This window comes from Crocuta crocuta, unplaced genomic scaffold (assembly GCF_008692635.1).
Source record: "Crocuta crocuta isolate KB4526 unplaced genomic scaffold, BGI_CrCroc_1.0 scaffold209, whole genome shotgun sequence".
NCBI classification, from domain to species: Eukaryota; Metazoa; Chordata; class Mammalia; order Carnivora; family Hyaenidae; genus Crocuta; species Crocuta crocuta.
The window spans coordinates 6,066,584-6,085,513 of NW_027551566.1; the positions used below are offsets into that span (position 1 = coordinate 6,066,584).

At 35.4% G+C, this 18,930-nt stretch overlaps 1 protein-coding gene across 1 annotated transcript in view; it reads right to left on the bottom strand.

Annotated features, from left to right (window-relative positions):
- LOC144220084 (ADP-ribose glycohydrolase MACROD2-like) overlaps positions 1-18,930 on the bottom strand; it is a gene marked incomplete at its 5' end in the record, with an annotated part of 169,628 nt that overhangs the window by 57,372 nt on the left and 93,326 nt on the right. The window contains 3 exons of the mRNA XM_077750223.1: positions 280-372; positions 635-709; positions 13,890-13,967. Of these exons, the coding sequence (XP_077606349.1) occupies positions 280-372; positions 635-709; positions 13,890-13,967 (246 nt within the window). The remainder of the gene's footprint in view (positions 1-279; positions 373-634; positions 710-13,889; positions 13,968-18,930) is intronic.

The following is an 18,930-nucleotide window of genomic DNA, read 5'->3' on the forward strand; positions in this document are numbered from 1 at the left end:
TCTCAATGCTGTAATTTCTAAATTAAATTAAGTCAAAATGAATAATAAAAATATCTTCAAACTATTTGGAAGGACAACAACAAAAAACTGTTACAAATATCTTCTTTTGCTACTTCTAGATTATTCTACTCTCACAAGAAGGCTGAGGATGAAAGAAATGTTCATATTCTCCCTTCACAGGCTGTTCTTCCTGGATGATAACTGATGGTTGCATTCTAGGCAAGAGTCCAAAGAAATTGTTTACTCCTGATGGGTCAATTAAAGAGCAATCCTACCTACCTTTTTCACCTTCTTTTTCTTCTTGGTCATCTGTTAGCGGGATCACTTCTGGTGGCTCCACAGTTGTAGCATCTTCTTGGTTTGTTGAAAGCTCTAAATAGAAAGAGCCGGAAGGACGACACTCAGGGATGTTTTAATTGGAATCACTGTGAGAACACAGTGACTAGAGCAGAGAAACTTCACATTCTTTTTTTTTCCCCTCCAAGTTTTAACAGGCACACAAAGCAGAACACTATCGCCATTCTCCAGAAATCATTGCCTGAAACACGGATGCACACACTCACATGCACGGGATATACAGAAGTCATGGTTCAGTTTCATCTCATTCTCTAACAACACATTCTGGTTTTAATACCTTCAGTTTCCATATGTGAGCTCTGGGACTCCGCTTCAATTTTTATGTCATTCTTCGTTGAATCATGTTCTTGTCCTGTTAAGAACAATGATTGAAAAATTAAAAAATTAAAAAAATGAAACATGAATGACTGTAGCTTTATCCCTGGTTTGAAAAAGCAAAAAATTCAAAAGCCATCTTTTGATCATGCATGGAGAGGCAGAGAACAGTTTTGAACCAATGTGGACATCTTTGCAAATCATCAAATTTATGCTATTTATTTTATAAGAGCTATCTTGACAATTAGGCAAAACCCTCTTCTTTGAACCGACTGGTGTAATTGGTATTTAGCTTATCAATGTGCTGAATATTGAGGGGCACAACCTGGAACTTTTGAAATTTTAAATAATTCCTGGGCTGTATGGGTTATCTATACTTAATTTCCCTTTAAGATACAGACATTTCCTGTATTGAGGACTCGTAGAAAATGAAAACACTAGTATTCTAATTCGTCCATTAAATGAGCATGAAAAACATAAGTAATGTGAGCACACAAGGATTAGGTCACCTAACAGCTCAACCATTCTGTTAGGTCACCTACTAAATATAGCAACGGTCAGGAGAGTGCTCAGCCAACTCTTGATTACTCTAAGGCTGATTATCTAGTAATGATTTTTTCTTCCACACACCCCTGGTTTCTCCACCTTTGTTCCCCCAACCCCTGTAGAGTTTAGAATATTTAAGTGCTCATTAAGAGAGGAAATTGAAATCTGTCCATTTGCCTCATTTTAATGAAAGATTTTATGCTGAGGATATTATTTATTTTTTTTAATGCTGAGAACATTTAACTGTTGATTTAAAAAAAATCCAGAGCTCAAGTTGATTATAGGCAAGAAGGGGATGTAGAGGGGCTTGGGCTTTCCCTGGGCACATCCCTGTGGTAGATGGCACTATTGTTATAACTTGCCCCTACTTCTTCCCATAAGAGGATTCTAGCTCCATGTCTTTGACCATGTGACCTGCAGTGGCCCCTGGGGAACAAGTGTTTGTTCCCACCTCACTGACACTAAGCCAATAGGGTGACTTGGTTTACAAAATGGGATAGCAACACACATGATGGATACTACATTTGATCAGAAGTTTCAAGGTCCATTGCATGTTTCCTCCATCTTTCTTACTCCTAATAGAGTGTGTGCCTTCAGGTTTATATCCTGGAATGAAAACATGTGGAGCAGAACCAAGCAGAGACACAACAAATCTTTGTTACTGTAAGCCAATGGGACTTTTAAGATTATTTGTTACTGCAGCAAAGCTAAGTGATACAACTCTTTATAGTTTCCTCTTTAATACAACTATTCTTAAGCTGCTCACTATATGGCTTCCCCTTGGTTCATGCTCTGCTAGCATGACCTAAAAAAGAAGTTTCTTGACATCACTCTTCTTGAGCTTGATTTTAATCAAAAGGATCTGATAAAATAATTACAACTTTGGCATATTTATCTGTCTGACCACTGAAGCTAAATATCTGAAGCTGTCTTTGATGACCTTCTGTCATCATCCTAAAATACAATGCAATGGCAAGTTTTGATGATTCTTTAATGTTTCTCTTCTTCCACTTTCCATTTCCCCTGCCCCTTTCCTCATTTAGGGATATATTATCTGTCTCTTGGATCTGTCATTTTCTTCTCCTGTGGTCAATCTTGTGAATTGGTAGCAGAAATATCTTTTAAAACATAGATTTGACCAAGATGTTTCCCCTGCTGATAAATCCCACTCACTTCCATTCCTCTCTATTGCTACTTAAACTATGGTCCCTGATAAGTAACACTGGATTTCAAAAATATAGGAGTTCAGGTCTCATCTCAGACTTAGAGTCCGATTCTGCATTTTAACAAGATTTCAGGGTGTCTGTATGTTCATTAACACTTGAGGAGCACTGGCCCAGAGGATATATGTGTATCTGCAAATTGTTTATCCTATAAAAAAAATGCTAAACTTGGCCTAGACACTTCACGTATATTATCTCCAATGATCACACTAGCCCTGCAACATAAGTATTGTGAGCCCCATTCTGCTTTCAAAATTTTCAACTGGGTTTATCTGACTATACATCCTTTTTTGCTTTTCATTTTGCCTGGAAAATGTCTTTATTTTGCCTCTGAATTTTTGTTTATTTTAATTAGAGAGAGAGAGGACACATGGGGGAGGGTCAGAGATTGGGAGAGAGAGAGAGAATCCAAGCAATCTCCCAGCTGTCAGCATAGAACCTGATGTGGGGCTCAAACTCAAGAACTATGATTCATGACCAGAACCAAAGTCGGTCACTTAACCTACTGAGCACCCCCGCCCCCCAGATACCTTTGCCTTTTAATTTTTAAATTGAGGAATATATTTGCTTATAGTAAAACACACAAGTCATAAGTATATAGCTTGATGACTTTTCACATACATATATACATGTATCTCTCTACGCGATCATCATCCAGAACAAGAACACTTCTAGCACTAGTGGCTCCCTCTGTTGGTACCTATGGATACCCCCCATTAGGTGAAAGGTAACAATGGTGTCTGTTTTTGAAATTCATAAAAACAGAACATACACTATATGCTCTCGTGTAGCTTACTTTTTTCACATGTCTTCCTTGAGATTGATCCTAGTTGTTGTATATGTCAGTTGTTTGGTCTTTTTGCATTGATGTCTACTATTCCACTATTTGAATATATTTTGTCATATGGATGTTGAATTGTTTTCAGTTTGGAGCTATTATGAATAACATTGCTAAAAACATTCTTGTGTGTGTGTGTGTTGGTGGATATATGTATTTGTATCACTTGGGTATAAACCCAGAAGTGAAATTGTTAAGTAAGAGACAACACATGTTTGGCTTTACTAAATCCTGACAAACAGCATTCTGAAGACTTTGTTTCCACTTTACACTCCCACCAGAAATGTGTGAGAATTCCATGTGTGCCCTTTCTCCTCTAGACAATGTCGTGATACTGCTAGTCACAAAATTCTTTAATATGGAGGAGACACCTGTGCAAAATCTTTTCCCCAAAACCCATTTCCACTCTTTTCACCTATGGGTATCATATTAAGTGATGATGCCACACTATCGGTCACTTATTTTACAAATATTATGTGGTACAAAATGGCCATTATATCTGGTGTTGGGAGTAGGTCTTAAATAAAACAGATACAATACTTATCCTTAAAATACATAGTTGCAAGGAAAAAGGCACTAAATATGCATGAAGTTCTTTCTAATAAGATGTGAAACAGAATTCAAATTTATGAAAAATTCACTTTTAGCAGATTTTCAGTTCACAGGAAACTGAGAGGGATAACTACTATATTGAACAATAAAATTAAGACTAAAGTACTCTTAAATAGAACAAGTGAAATGAGATAAAATTTGATGAGGTAAATGTTAAATTCTAAAATCAAGCTTATAAATTCAGCTTCAAGGAATGGGATGGGAGGAAATCCATCCTATTTCTTTTTTTTAATGTTTATTTTTGAGAGAGAGAGAAACAGAGCATGAGTGGGGGAAGGGCAGAGAGAGAGACACACACACAGAATCTGACGCAGGTTCCAGGTCCCGAGCTGTCAGCACAGAGCCCAACATGGGCTCGAACTCACAAACTGCGAGATCATGACCTGAGTCAAAGTTGGATGCTTAACCAACTGAGCCACCCAGAAGTCCCTTATCAATCCTATTTCTGATAAAACTAGAGCCACAGGTTTTGCATTCTAGTTTTATTCTAGATAAATACTGGATAGATGGTAGAATGGCTGGATGGAGAGAAGGATTATATCACATAGAAAGTGAAGGGGATTTCTCAATTTATTTTCCGGCAAACATCTTGCCTGGATAGCTATTTCAAACGAACAGGGGACTTAAAAAATGAAACATACGGGGCGCCTGGGTGGCTTAGTCGGTTAAGCGTCCGACTTTCGCTTAGGTCATGATCTCGCGGTTCATGGCTTCNTAAAACAATAAAAAAAAAGAAACATAAAAAAAGAGGAGGATTATATTGTAACAGAAAAATATTTTTATAAAGGATATATTCAGAAGAACAAAAAACACATACAGTGTTTTTGTGTTTGCAAAGAACTGATAAATAAGGAAATGAAAAGATGGATTGAATGAAGAGGATAGATATTGTCTGAGTCAATATGAAAAATCTACAAGCCTAAAAGCAGAATGACAGCATTAGCATCAGCGGTGGATGTCCTAAAAAAGAATAAACACTAAGATAAATTAATGGTTTAGAAATCAAACTTCTTAATTAAAATTCACTAAGAAAGCCAAAGTTAGGGAGCAAAAGGAAACAAAAAGATGACAAATATAGAGAACAGAAAATAGCAATAGAATTTCTAATTTAAGGATTTGAGGAAATCTAAGCAGCAACATTTTTTTATGTGAGAGTAACCATTAAAAAACACATAATGAGGTTTTAAAAGACTGTAGAACATAGAATATGGCTTCATTTTTTGTAACTAGGTACTCATCAAATGTGCCCTTATTCATGATAATATTCCCACTCATATCAATGGAAACAAAAACTAGGAAGGCTTTATCTCAAATGTTAACACTGAATCTTTGAATGGTAGGTAGGATTTTAATTTACAGGATTTTTATTTTGCTAACCTGCATTTTATATTTTACAACAAATGAATATAATATAATAATAATAATAATGAAACAATTTAGACAACAGAGAAAAATGCTTTCCATGATATCACAGAAGAAAAATTTGTAACCAAAAGGTGTTTGTGTCTAGCTAAATCCAGTTACTTTTGCTCAGTGTCTATTCTATTTGAACTCTAAAAAATACTTGAAAAATTCAGCTGTTGAGTAGCTCTTTCTTCTTGAATGTCTCTTTTTTTAAATGCCTATTTATTATTTATTTTTGAGAGCGAGTGAGTGACTTGGGGAGGGGTAGAGAGAGGAGAGAGAGAATCCCAACCAGGCTCTGCTGTTAGCACAGAGCCCAACATGGGGCTGGAGACATGAAATCATGATGTGAGCTGAAATCAAGAGGTGGATGCTTAACTGACTGAGACAGCCAGGTGCCCCTGAATATCACTCTTTTTTGTCCTTTGGTCAAATCGCCTATCTTCTGTTCTTTCTATATCCCAACCTAGTCACCATTTTCTAAATTTTTTTTTAGTTTATATATTTTTAAGACAGAGAGAAACAGAGCATGAGTGAGGGAGGGGCAGAGAGAGAGGGAGACACAGAATCCGAAACAGGCTCCAGGCTCTGAGCTGTCAGCACAGAGCCTGATGCGGGGCTCAAAGCCCCAAACCGTGAGATCTGACCTGAGCCAAAGTCGGACGCTTAACTGACTGAGCCACCCAGGTGCCCCTAGTTACCATTTTCTAAACCCATTACTTTATTTCTTGCCTTTGTGTCCACTTAACATGTGTTCTCACTGGTTGAAATACCCTGTCCCATCCCTTCTATCTAGTAAAAGTCTCCTCACCTTTCAAAACTAAGCTATTGATTTACTTTTCTTTGTAATATTTTCTGAATCACTAGGCAGGATCAATCATTTTCACATTTTTGCTTATTGTTTTTTGCTCATTAATCTATTTATTATTTTTCTTATCACACTTTAATATAGTTGTATCTGTTTGTCTCTTACTGGGTTATGAGCATTGTGAGCATAAAAATTGTGCTTTATTCATATTTTCCTTCCCAGCACCTACTGATAAGGAGTGATCAATAAATGCCTGTTTAATTGGCTGTCCATTATTGTACTCATCAATGTCTGCAAGTAGTAATTCTGGAGTGTAACTATCTATTGCACCCTTTAGCAACAAAGTAAGTGCTGTATACTGTATTTATTGCAAAGAACCCTGGAAGAAGAATTCAAAGTTTTAGGCAAATCACATCTTTGGGCTTCAGTTTCATTATCTATTTATTCTTAAGGCTGCAAAACTAGATAATTTCCTAGATTCCCTCTATCTTTGGCATTCTATGAGGATCTATCTCCTGGTGATGGTTCTAGTCACCATTGATGTGTGTTTATTAGGTGGATGATATTGAGAGAGAACATTCACTGAGTGAGCCGCATTCTCTATCACTGTTGATATGGGGAACCAAACATCACCCCTACTACTAGTTCACTGCTGGGACTGTCACCTCATCATTCGCAATCTGGCTTTGTCTGTACAATGAAGGGAAAGAGTAGGGCATTCAAGGAATAAAAGCAGACACTCTGTATTCCTGTGTGTCTCCATTTCCAGTACCCCACTTGACTTATCTTCAGAGGAATTCAATCAGGGATAGGAAGACCGCATTCATCAGAGCCTGGGTATCTACTAATAAGGAGGGGACTGCCTGAGGTGGCAGCCTAAGGCTGTTGATAAATGCCAGGAATTTTCCCTTTGACTAGTAGGGCCTGGCACTTCACTTTGAGGGTAAGAGGCCATTGCAAAATTCTTCCCGAGTGTTTCTCTCCCCCTGCCTTTTCACTTGTACCCACTCTTGATCTGTTTCACCTGTGAGCTTTACATATTTTGGAAATCTTCTCCTGAAATGGAAATACATATATTTTCTTCTTTCTAATTTTTCTGAAATAAAGCCAGTAAAAAGCACGGGGAAAGAAAGAAAGTGCACAACTTTGAAATTCAAGAATAATCATATTTGCTCATTCATTCCTGAACCAAGTCAAGCCTGGGTATATTATAAGAAAAGGATGTATGTGTGAGCTCCCAGCCTTGCACCCAGGCCTGCTGTGTGTTAATGATGACTCCAGGGGTCTCCCGCCCTTCTGCCTGTCTCTGCAGTGTACTCAGACAGTCCACATTCCTTCCATCTTGCTTTCTTGACCCCATGGGGGCAAGCTTTATGTTTCCCTTTACACATTCAGTCTAGTTGAATTCCACCCACTGTCCTCTGCCTTAATCCCTCCTGGCAGAGGAAACAAAGGAACATAAAGGATCCCACAGTTCATATATATATTTTTATACAGTGAACTCAATCATCCATGCTAATGGGAGGGGACTATTAGAACAGATAATCCAAAAATCCATTCACTTTCCTATAGAAATAGATCACGTGATTATTTCTTGGGGCCCTGGTAATTAAGTTTGGCTCAAGCTAATGCTTTAAATAATTTGCATAAAAATTGTCTGGGGCCATCAGTCTGGAACTAAACGTTTCTAGAGGATAAACCTAAAATCACTCTGTAAATGGGCTGTTTCTGAACAATAGTAACAAAAGTATAGTTTTATTGTTTGCAGATTATTATATGCTAGATCTTCATAAGAACAAAGACTTTGATTCTTGGATGCTTGTCTTAAAGGTAATGGAATTTGTGTCCTTTTGTTAAACTGGAAACCTGATTGCGGCTAATATTCAAAATTTTATGTTTACCATGTCTAAAAATACCCCAGTTTCAGAACAAAAGTTAAACCTAGATTAGTGTGAATTTGATTGTCTTCTAGACACACTTCATCATCTCCTGGGGCCAAAAAACCTTACTTTCCTAATGTAAATTATTTCTAAAATTATTGTTTCTTGCAGTTGCAAAAGAATTGTTATTTCCTCATGGAACCACTGAAAAGTACATATGTGTTGAGCATGATGAACAATTTTATAACTATAATTTATAGCTTTATGACTTTGTCACTGTTAATATTGTAAACTGTGATCTTTCTTGTGTGTATACATATGTAGATATACACCTGTGTATGCATAAGTGTGTGCAATGAATAGTTTCGTAGGTACATGTCTCCCTATCTTGGTGGATGTTACTATAAGACAAATTCCTAAAACATAGTTCTTGGAAAAAGCTTGAACACTTTACTTTTTATTGGATTTTGGCAAAATTGTTGGTAAGGAAGTTACACTTCCAGTTCCCACCCATGGTATGTGAACATGTTTGGATACCCTATTCCTACCAATTCTCTGTATCATCAATCCTACTTAAACTTACCTGACATTCAAAAGGAGAAGATACTGAAATCATGTTTTATTTGCATTTCCTTAAGTAAGAAAGAGATAGGTCATTGCTTCATATTTATGACTATATTTCTTATTTTGTAAATTCTAATTGAATCCTTTACCTGTTTTCCTCTTAATTTTTTTTCTTACTGAATTATGAATTCTTTTTTTTCTTTAATAAGAAAATCGATTCTTTGTTATTTTGGCCAAGTATACTTTTCCTTGAAGTTTTTCTTTAGAATTTGATTACAATCTTTATCATGTCAAAGTGGGTATATTCAAATTTAGTCATTTCTTTTTTTTAAATGTTTATTTATTTTTGAGAGAGAGAGAGAGAGAGAGAGAGAGCATGAGTGGGGAAGGGGCGGAGAGAGAAGGAAACACAGAACCCGAAGCAGGCTCTGAGCTGCCAGCACAGAGTCTGACACAAGGCTCGAACCCACGAACAGTGAGATCATGACCTGAGCTGAAGTCGGACGCTTAATCAACTGAGCCACCCAGGGGCCCCTAGTCATTTCTTTTATGACATTTATCAACCTATGCATACACATATTGCAGATACATATATGTATACAATCATGTGTTTATGTGTTTTATTTACAGTTCAAAAAGCAGTTCTTATTTCAAAACTAAAGAAAATTCCCTTTAGTCTTTTAGTCTAGTATTTTTAGTTTTATTTTCACATTTTATCTTTGGTCCTCCTGTAATTTAAGTTGGTGTAAGGGTTAAGTTGGGATTCAAGTGATTTTTCTAAATGGTCAACTAGTTGTCTTAATGTAATTTATGGAGTTATCTTTTTTTAATGTTTATTTTATTTTTGTGTGAGAGAGAGCCAGAGCATGAGTAGGGGAGAAGCAGAGAGAGAGGGAGACACAGATTTCAAATGAGGCTCCAGGCTCTGAGCTGTCAGCACAGAGCCTGATGCGGGGGTCGAACTCACAAATTGCAAGATCATGACTTGAGCCAAAGTCGGACACTTAACCAACGGAGCCACCAGGTGCCCCTGGAGTTACCTATGTTTGAAATGTCAGCCTGAATATTTACTAAAAACCCAGATCTACTTGGGTCTATTTCTAAACTCTTTATTCTGTTTCATTGATCAACTTGTCTATTCCTACAGTAGAACTACACTGCTAATCACATTTTTCAAGATTCCTTATGATTTTTAGTCTATTTATTCTGTCATTGACTGAAAATATTGTATCTGTGAATTCCCCATTGAATTTCCAAATAGCAAATTTTATTCATATTATATCATCTGGCACATAAAAATCCATCATTATTATATTAAATCTGGGACTTACATTTTTATTGATATAAAATGACCAACTCTTTCTTGCTCAAGACTTTTTGCTAGAATTCTAACTAAATAGATTCTAAAGTAGTTTCTCAGGTTTACTTTTCCTGTTCATGTCCTAAATATACCTTTTCTGACTCTATATTTTTAAACCTTTATTATTTTTTTTTTAAATTTTTTTTAATGTTTTTTATTTATTTCTAGGAGAGAGAGAGACAGCGTGAGCAGGGGAGGGTCAGAGAGAGAGGGAGTCACAGACTGAAACAGGCTCTAGGCTCGGAGCTGGCAGCCAGCACAGAGCCCGACGCGGGGCTCGAACCCACGAACCGCGAGATCATGACCTGAGCGAAAGTCGGACGCTTAACCGACTAAGCCACCCGGGCGCCCCATAAACCTTTACTATTTTTAAAATTAATTCAACCCGACCAGCTTTTACACTTAATAAAGGGACCTAATTATATTCCCTGTCATAACTAGTTTCCTGAATTTCTGTTATTTTATTTGATATATTGTGCTTCTCTTACACTATTTATTTTGTTATTATTCACATTATTGAATATATTCTTATGTTTGGTATGATCTTTCTGGGAAATTTAGAGAGTATGATCTTCCCTTAATTCTATTGTGATTTAATTCTATTCGTGATTATCGTCAAATTTTTCAAACTTATATTGTCATAATCTATAGCAGAGTAAGATTTTTAGTTTTTGGCTGAAGTCAGCATTTTGTGCAACCCTCCCCACCATAATCTTTGCTTTATGAACTCTGACATTGATACGTCTTTTCTTTTGTCTCCCTCTTTCCTATTTTCTGCCTTCCTTCCTTCCTCTTTTAACTATACTGCAAAGAGGCAACAAGCATACAGAAGTTCACAACCAATCTAGACAGCTCAGTTAAATAACCATCCAGCCAGAAGCCCATCTCATGGGCCAGTCAGAACCTCCTCCCTAATCACCAACATTTAATCAGCACCCTAACTCAGAGTAATCACTACTTAGATGTTCTTTATCATTTTCCCACTCAAGCATGCCTCTTCTAAATAGTATTGTCATCTTTTCCTGCTTTTTGAACTTGATATAAATGATATTGTACCCTCTGTAGGCTTCTGTATGTTTTTAATTTAACATTACATTTGTGAGATTCAGCCATGTTTTAACCTGTAATTTTAGTTCGTAGTTTCCAACAAGACTTCTGCTTCATCTTTATAGTTATTTTTCTGTATGAAACTTGCCTTTTTCTTCTGATTGTTTTGAAATTCTTCTGTTTATCACTGGTGTTGAGCAAGTTGATCATCATGTACTCAGTATTTTCTTTATGTTTCTTGTGATTTGGGGTTGTAGAACTTGGCTATGTGGGTTCACAGTTCTCATCAGTTTTGAAAATTTTCAACTATTTTTACTTCAAGTTTTTTTTTCTCTCCCTTTCCAATGCTTGCCTTCAGAGATTTCAATTTATGTATATTGGAATTAGAATCACCTTTCACATTCTTTGTAGTTCATTGATGACCTTTTCATAGTTTTCAGTCATTTATTCTCTGTATTCCAATTTGGATAATTTCTATTGCTACATCTTCAAATCCACTAATCTTTTCTTCTGCAGTGGTTAATCTGCCATTATTCCCATCAAGTGTAATTTTCATCTCTAGAAATTCAATCTGGGTCATTTTATATCTTTAATATCTCTAATTAACGTAAACAGTCCTTCTTTTAGCTTTCAGAAGATGTGGAATACAATTATAATACCTTTTAACATGGCTTTTCATATTAATTATGCTATCTATGCCATATCTGAATTGATTTACATTAACTGATTTCGCTTCTCTTATAGGTCATATCTTCCTGCTTCTTATCAAGAATTGGTATCATTGATATTTATTTAGGCTTATCAAATAATTACTATTTACCTTGCTTGTAATTCTTTTCATTTGTTCCTTCTAGTACATTTGTGAGAGATTTTATCATTTTCTCCTCTCTATTTGTTCCCTTCAGCGTTTGCCATTAATTTTTTTTCTCTACTGTTTTTATTTTGGATATATTCTTTTGACCTAAATTATAGTTCACAAATTCTCTTTTATTTGTGTCTAATATGTGGTTAAACCATGAATCTATTCATTACATTCTTCATTTCAGTAATGGCATCTTTCACTTCTAGATTTTCTTTTCGTTTTTGTTCATGTTATTTTCTTTTGTTTTGAATTTCCAGTTCTCAGGTAAATTTTTCAGTCTTGTCTTTATCCCCCATACTAGCAATCATAAAAATTAATTTATACTTTGTGTACTTTATTTATATACAATCTGTACTTTATTTATATACTTTCTATACTTTATTTTATAATAACTCTAATATTTCCAGCCCAAAAAGGCGAATTTCTCTTGACTGTTTTTAATGTTACCTTGTTTCATTGGGTGGCGGGGGAGGACTATTATTTTGTATGTGTGTGCTAGACATTATGTTTAACAAATTGTTTTGGTAAATGGTTTGACACCTACAATACGTTTTTTTTTTTTTTCTCCATTTAATAAATGTTTTACCTTTGTTTTTCTTAGGTGACTACCAGGACTAGCATTCTGGGTTGGTCTTAGTTATATTTGAGGATTGAGATGATTCAAAGCTGGTCACCAGTCTTTCAGAAAGCTGGTCTACTGTGGGTTTATTCTTTCTACTGGGGTACATATCTTTTCGGTTCCAACACAAAAACTAGGGGGTTGCCGTGGTCCCTTGCTCTTGTCAGTGATGGGACTTCAGATGCCTTTTGTAGAATCAGCAAATGACCCAAGATAAAAACAGCTTCAAATTCTGAACTCACATCTCTGGATATTTATTTTTTCCCAGAACCTAGTCTGACAATTCTTCACTATCTTGTTAGCTCTCTGTTGCCCTTAAACAGACTCCATAATTTTTGTTTGTTTGTTTTTTGTGGATTTTTATTGGTGTAGGTTGTCTCGTTATCTTCAGTGACAGTAACAGTCTGAATTATTTAGACTTTCATTCCTGAGAGCAGAAGTCTTTCCTTTTACTTTAGCATTTTGAAACAACACACTATAATTTCCAAAGATAAAAGCAAAAATTTAATTAAGATATTCTGATATTAATTTTGAAGCAATTATTTCAACGTTTTCATACATTTAATGAGTCTCTTATCATATAGTCGTTTCCAAATGAGCCTTTCTCAGGCTTGACTTTTTCCTTTCTTTCTATATTTATTATTTTTGCACAGGATTTCTGTTAGTTTATTCAGAAAGGATACTGGAGTGGTGTATTTTCTTAATCTATGTTTTCCTGAGAAAATATTACTCTTGACTTCATGCATGAATAATGACTTCACTGAATATAGAAACTGTGTCCTTTAGAGCAATGGAAATGTTACTCCATTTCATCTAGTATTTAGAATTGCAGAAGAAGAAAGCAGATGCTAATCTGATTTTGGTGACTTTGTTTGTAACCTGATTTTGATTTTCCAAATGCTTTAAAAGGCTTTTTTTTTTTTTAATCACTTATCTTCAGAAATTCCATGAGGCTTTGCAGATTTCTGTTCTTATTTGAGTTTTTAGTAACTTGGCCTATAAACACGTGTACCCTTGTGCTTTGGGTGGAGGAACTGGTTTGCATTAAGAAAACCTTTTTTTCTGTTATTTTTCTAAAGACTGTTTCATTTCCATTTGTTCTAGTCTCCCTTCTTGGTATTCTGAGGATATGTAGATTCAGTCTCCTAGATATATTCTCTACATGTCTCACATTTATTATCATTGTTGTTATATCTTCATTTCTGTAGTTGCAAACCTAGTGCCTATAGAGTATAGGCAAGTAACAAAAATAAATAAATCTAGCCTGGTACAAAAGTAAGTGATGGGGATTGTGGAGAGCAAATTTCCCTTCCAAACTTGGCAGGTACCAATCACTTGATATTCATAGCTAATAAAATATAACCAGATTCCATTATTGCCTCAGAGAAACTAAATTTTTTTTAAAGTAGTATTTTTCAGTAGGAAAAAAAATGAAAAAGGAGCTCATAACTTACCATTAGGATGATCTTGGTCACACACAGAATGATCTGTTACTTCATTGTCTTTTGTAATACTGTTGTCCTTTGCAGAATCTGACACAACAAACGAGCAAAACCTCTAGTCAGCATATTTTTAAGCTTATTTATTTATTTTGAGAGAGACAGAGAGCACATGTGGTGGAGGGGCAGAAAGAGAGGAGAGATAAAGAATCCCAAGCAAGCTCCACACGGCCAGTACAGAGCCCAATGCAGAGCCTTAACACACAAAGCCACAAGATTATGACCTGAGCCAAAACCAAGAGTCAGATGCTTAACCAATTGAACCACCCAGGCACCCCTAGTCAGCATTTTTAACTAGGAAGTAGAGCAGCTTCCAGCACTGCCATCATAGCTCTATCTTTGGGGAATGGAATTTGTTATTTTTAAAAAATATCATTAAAAGACCTACATGTTTTCATCAATAAATAAGCCATCCTTAAAGTACTGTGTAAGATGTTTGTACAGAGTTTACAAAAGCAAAGAGGGTAGAAATTTGATTGGGTCATCTTTTTGCAACAAAGAACAAAATGTAAGCAGGCTTTGTGTATTAGTGAAAGTCTTTGGAGAATTGTGCAAAAGGATATGAAAGGAAGGCAAAGTAGAGGAGATTAAAGGAACATCAGTTTTAATGTTCTTAATGCTTCCATTACTGCAATTGTTCATATATGGGAGCTTTGAGTCCTTGAAAAAGCTAAATGTAGACCTTTGAAATCCAGTTGTAATTAAGTTCATCTTCCTGAGGAACTCTACCAGCAGAACAATAGCAAAGGAGAATGCAAACCTTCTGTTGTATGCAAGTTCATCTTCTCCCTTCTATAGCATATTTAAATATGAGGTCAGTGTAAATTCATCTTCTTCTATTATATGATATACTTACAAGAAATAACATGGCCCACTAGATTTCAATGACTATGGACTCTTGCAAGACTACGCAGGACTCCTTGTTGGATATTTGAGGCTTCTCTGTAGGCTCTTTAGAAAGCCATTGGAAAGAGCATGTGGGTGTGTCAGTGGGAAGATAGAAAATAGGTCTTTCATTCATTCCAAAAACATTTATTAAGAGCCAACTCAATGCCAGACACTTCTTGAGGCTGGGGGGGGGCGGTTAATTGTAATTGACTTTGCCCCCCTAGAGGTTACAATCTAAGGCATATTTTTCATGCAGCTAAAAGGGTGGTAATAATCTAAATATATCTAAAAGCCATGAGCTGATCTTCCATGCATATGGCCATGGAAAAAACGGGATGGCAGACTGACACGTGTTTTACAAATGGGCTCTCTACTGAGTTCACATTGCTCCATTGAGTTACAACTCCGAACAGAGCTGAATCAGATGGAATAAATCATTTTCTCTTTGTTTCCTTATTCCTTTTCCCTTTCTCCCTACCCACACTAGGAGATAGTTTTAAACAATATGGTTTAGAATATTATGAGAAAGTTTGTTTCTTGAACCTGCCACAAGCAACATTTGATGGACAAGTGAGAAACCTGGGTAGTTAACATCTGATTTGAATTTAATAACCAGTGAAGCAAGTATACACCCAAAGTGTATGATTTTAATTAACTGCAAATAATTCCCCCAAGGCAAATGTTTAATTATCTGCACAGCTTCTTATTTCTTTCTGAGACTGACAATAAATTCCAAAGTCCAAATCTGGAAGCAAAACTGAGGATAGACACATTTTCCAAAGAGTTTTCTCACACAAGTCAAATTGTTTTAAACCAGCTCCCATTAAACATGTTTTTTTAAAATTTTGGCTCTAACATGTGGATTACAAAAAAATAAATCCTTGAATACTTTCTTCCACATTACCACTGAAAGTGAACAATGATTCTAAAAAGGTACTATATAAATCAGGCTTGATTTTAATTTTGGAAATTTTATTTGTTTATAGAAAATGGCATCATTTGATGTCTTGGGCAACACTCATTTCCCTCAACATTAATGTTTTAAGATTATCCAAGATTTTGCATGGAGTTAAAATGTATTTGTTTACATTCCACAATAATTCATTATGCTTTATAATTTACATAAACATTGTGTTTCATGCACTAAATATTATATAAGAAATGTCTTTTGAAAAGTGATTTACATTGAGTTTATCGGCTTATGGTCTAATGATTCACATATGATGGATGATAGTATTTGAAAAATTAATCTCTGGACTATCACCAAAATCTGTGTCTCTAGCAAATTAATTGACCTTTCAGTTTCAATTTCCTTGGAGAACTGTTTTAACATTGCTAAGGTGCTTTCTGATCTTACGTGCTCTGATCTATAGGTAATATATTTCATTGAATCTGAGACACCACCAATTGTTATTTTCACTATTATATAGGGTTAGAAAAAAATGCTACCAAATGAACTATGATTAACACACTATTAATTTAAGAATGTGTCCTAATTTTAGAAATAAAATATATAAAACACTATATATATATATATATATATATCCTCAAACTGCATTCTGGGTGTACACAAATACATGTCTTTATGTGATGGCAAGGATTTCCTATCAACATGACCCATCACCAAACTCACAAGTTAATTTTGGTTTGTATTTGAAATGGTGGCACCTCCACATACAACAGTAAAGCAGGATGACAGCTGTAGGACCATGACAGCATCCACACATGACCAGGTGGCCAGGAAAGACTATTTCCACTGCAGTTTCTCTTTCCAAAGGGCTATTTGAATTCCTAGTCACATGAACCTTGGCAAGACTGGATGTTGAATGTTTTAATCATAGATCCGATTATGTTATACTTAGTTGGGGGGTTGAAATGACAGTGGAGTGTTTGTGTCTAGAGGATGATGAAAGTTGCACTGTATATGTATAAAAATATTATTCATAATGAGAAAGAAAGAAAATACGTCTAGTATATATGGTCACTAAAAGGGTGGATTATTTCCGTGTAAGTTCTATAAACTACCCTCAAAAAATGTAGTGATAAATACTAAATTCTTGCAGTACCTTGGATTCATCTTATTTAATTCTAAAAATTATCATGTGGTAATGTTCAAAAAATGTAAAAGGGTTATCACCTAATTCTGAGATTCAGTCAATGTTAATTTAATAGCTGAGAACTGGAATTAAATTTATATGTAGATTCAGACTTTCAAAATCTTTAAGGTCAATGTTCTATTAGAAAATTTTTTCAAGTGCAAATATTAAGTTGAATATTCAAACCAAAGTTCTGAAGACAGATTATCTTCTAAGATTAACAAGAATAAAAAGATATACTTTCATAAATTAAAACAAAATCTCCTCAATTAGGAAGTTGAGAAGGTTTAAAAGAGTGTTTAAAATAGATTAAAATAAAAAAACATAAAACAGAAATTCTAAAAAGTAGGTCATTTTTAATACAGTCAATTACACATGTCTATACAGAATAGTACATGTATAGATTGAAGATGTGATGGCAAATGATGAAACTATTGAATTTTTAATAAACATATCTAAACTATAAATTAAAATAGATGCTATCTCTTCTGCGAATGTCCCCTTAACAACAAAAGTTCTTAACCTTAGTTAAGAACTTAGTTCTTAACCCTTGAATATACTCTAGGGGTCCACAAACCTTTTTGAATTGATATGTAAAATGTGTACATATATTGTTATACATTTCTCTAGAAGGAGATTGCTTTCATCATACTCTCATAGGGACCCATGAACCCAACAAGGTTAAAAATGTACACCTTGATGCCAGTGACACTGCTACTTTACAAAAGATTTTCAAGATTATAATTGAGAATTGTCTACAGAACTTGATGCTCACTCCATGAATTTATAAGTGATGTCTCTTGAAATCCTAAGGTAGATTTGACTTGAAGAAATAGCCAAAAACATACACAGATGTGTTTAATAAGTGAAGAGGGCAGACCAGCTGGTAAACAACATTTTGCATCAAAATTAGAAATGACTATAAAGTACAAAATGGAACGATGATTCACAGTCTTTGAAAACATTTTCAGGTCAGGAGATGTGTAAAATAGGTAATCCCTGACTACTATTTAGAATTGCGGCAGGAGTTCATGTTGGTGTAAAAGTTCCAAGGAGTCTGAACAAAATAAATGTTATTTACAAACACCTACGCCTGAACTATCTGCTTTGTAGCGTGTAAACACTCATACACGAGTCTCCTACCTTGATGCAAAAGTTGCACGGAAACACAGTTACCTGGATTTCCTCTGATTTTTGTAAACTGTTTCAATTATTAAAGGAAGCGAAACATTTATCCTGCCCTGCTTGTTTGAATCCCTGGTTTATTACGTGAAGCAATTAGAATAAAGTAGTTTTTCCTCCATCTGAACGGTGTGTTTATCTACAATAAACTAGAGTCTTCACAGCCGATTATGGTCTCACTGAAGCTTTGCAGTGACTATTTCTCTATACAGGGAAAATATATCCTGCAATACATTTCCAGAGTATTCAGATGGTGATGACCTCAACTGTACTTGGTCTCAGTTCGGCTGGATATACAAGGCTGATCTATATTTACCTGAAAAGTAACTGGGTCCATAGGATGGGCCATTGCCCTGAGCATTGGGAGGCCAGAATGAGGTACGATAGGTCATTTATCTTCATTATGCAATCATTAACCCCCATTAAAAGGGGCCAATCATTCTCAGAGTTATGGAATCCGGGTACTAACAGTCTCTGAGGCAAGGCTGAGAAAACTACCATTGTGTACCACTAACTTTGTTTCTATTAGAGACCACATGGCAAATTCCAAACAGTAACTGTGTAAACCAGCTGATTCCTATATTGGAGGTGGTATTTTTCTGCAGGTTGTTTTTGAAAATAAAAGCAAGTAAGAAGATCAATCTTGACAGACGGACACTGGCTTGGGGTTGTGATTCTAGACTTACAACAACATGCTTCGTAACTCTAGGAAAACCCATTCACCTTACATAATCTTGGTTTCTGCACGTAGGAACTGAGGGTGCTGAACCAGATAATGTCTCTAAATACCTTACAAAGCTAATCTGCTGATGTGTCCAAATTATCTCTTT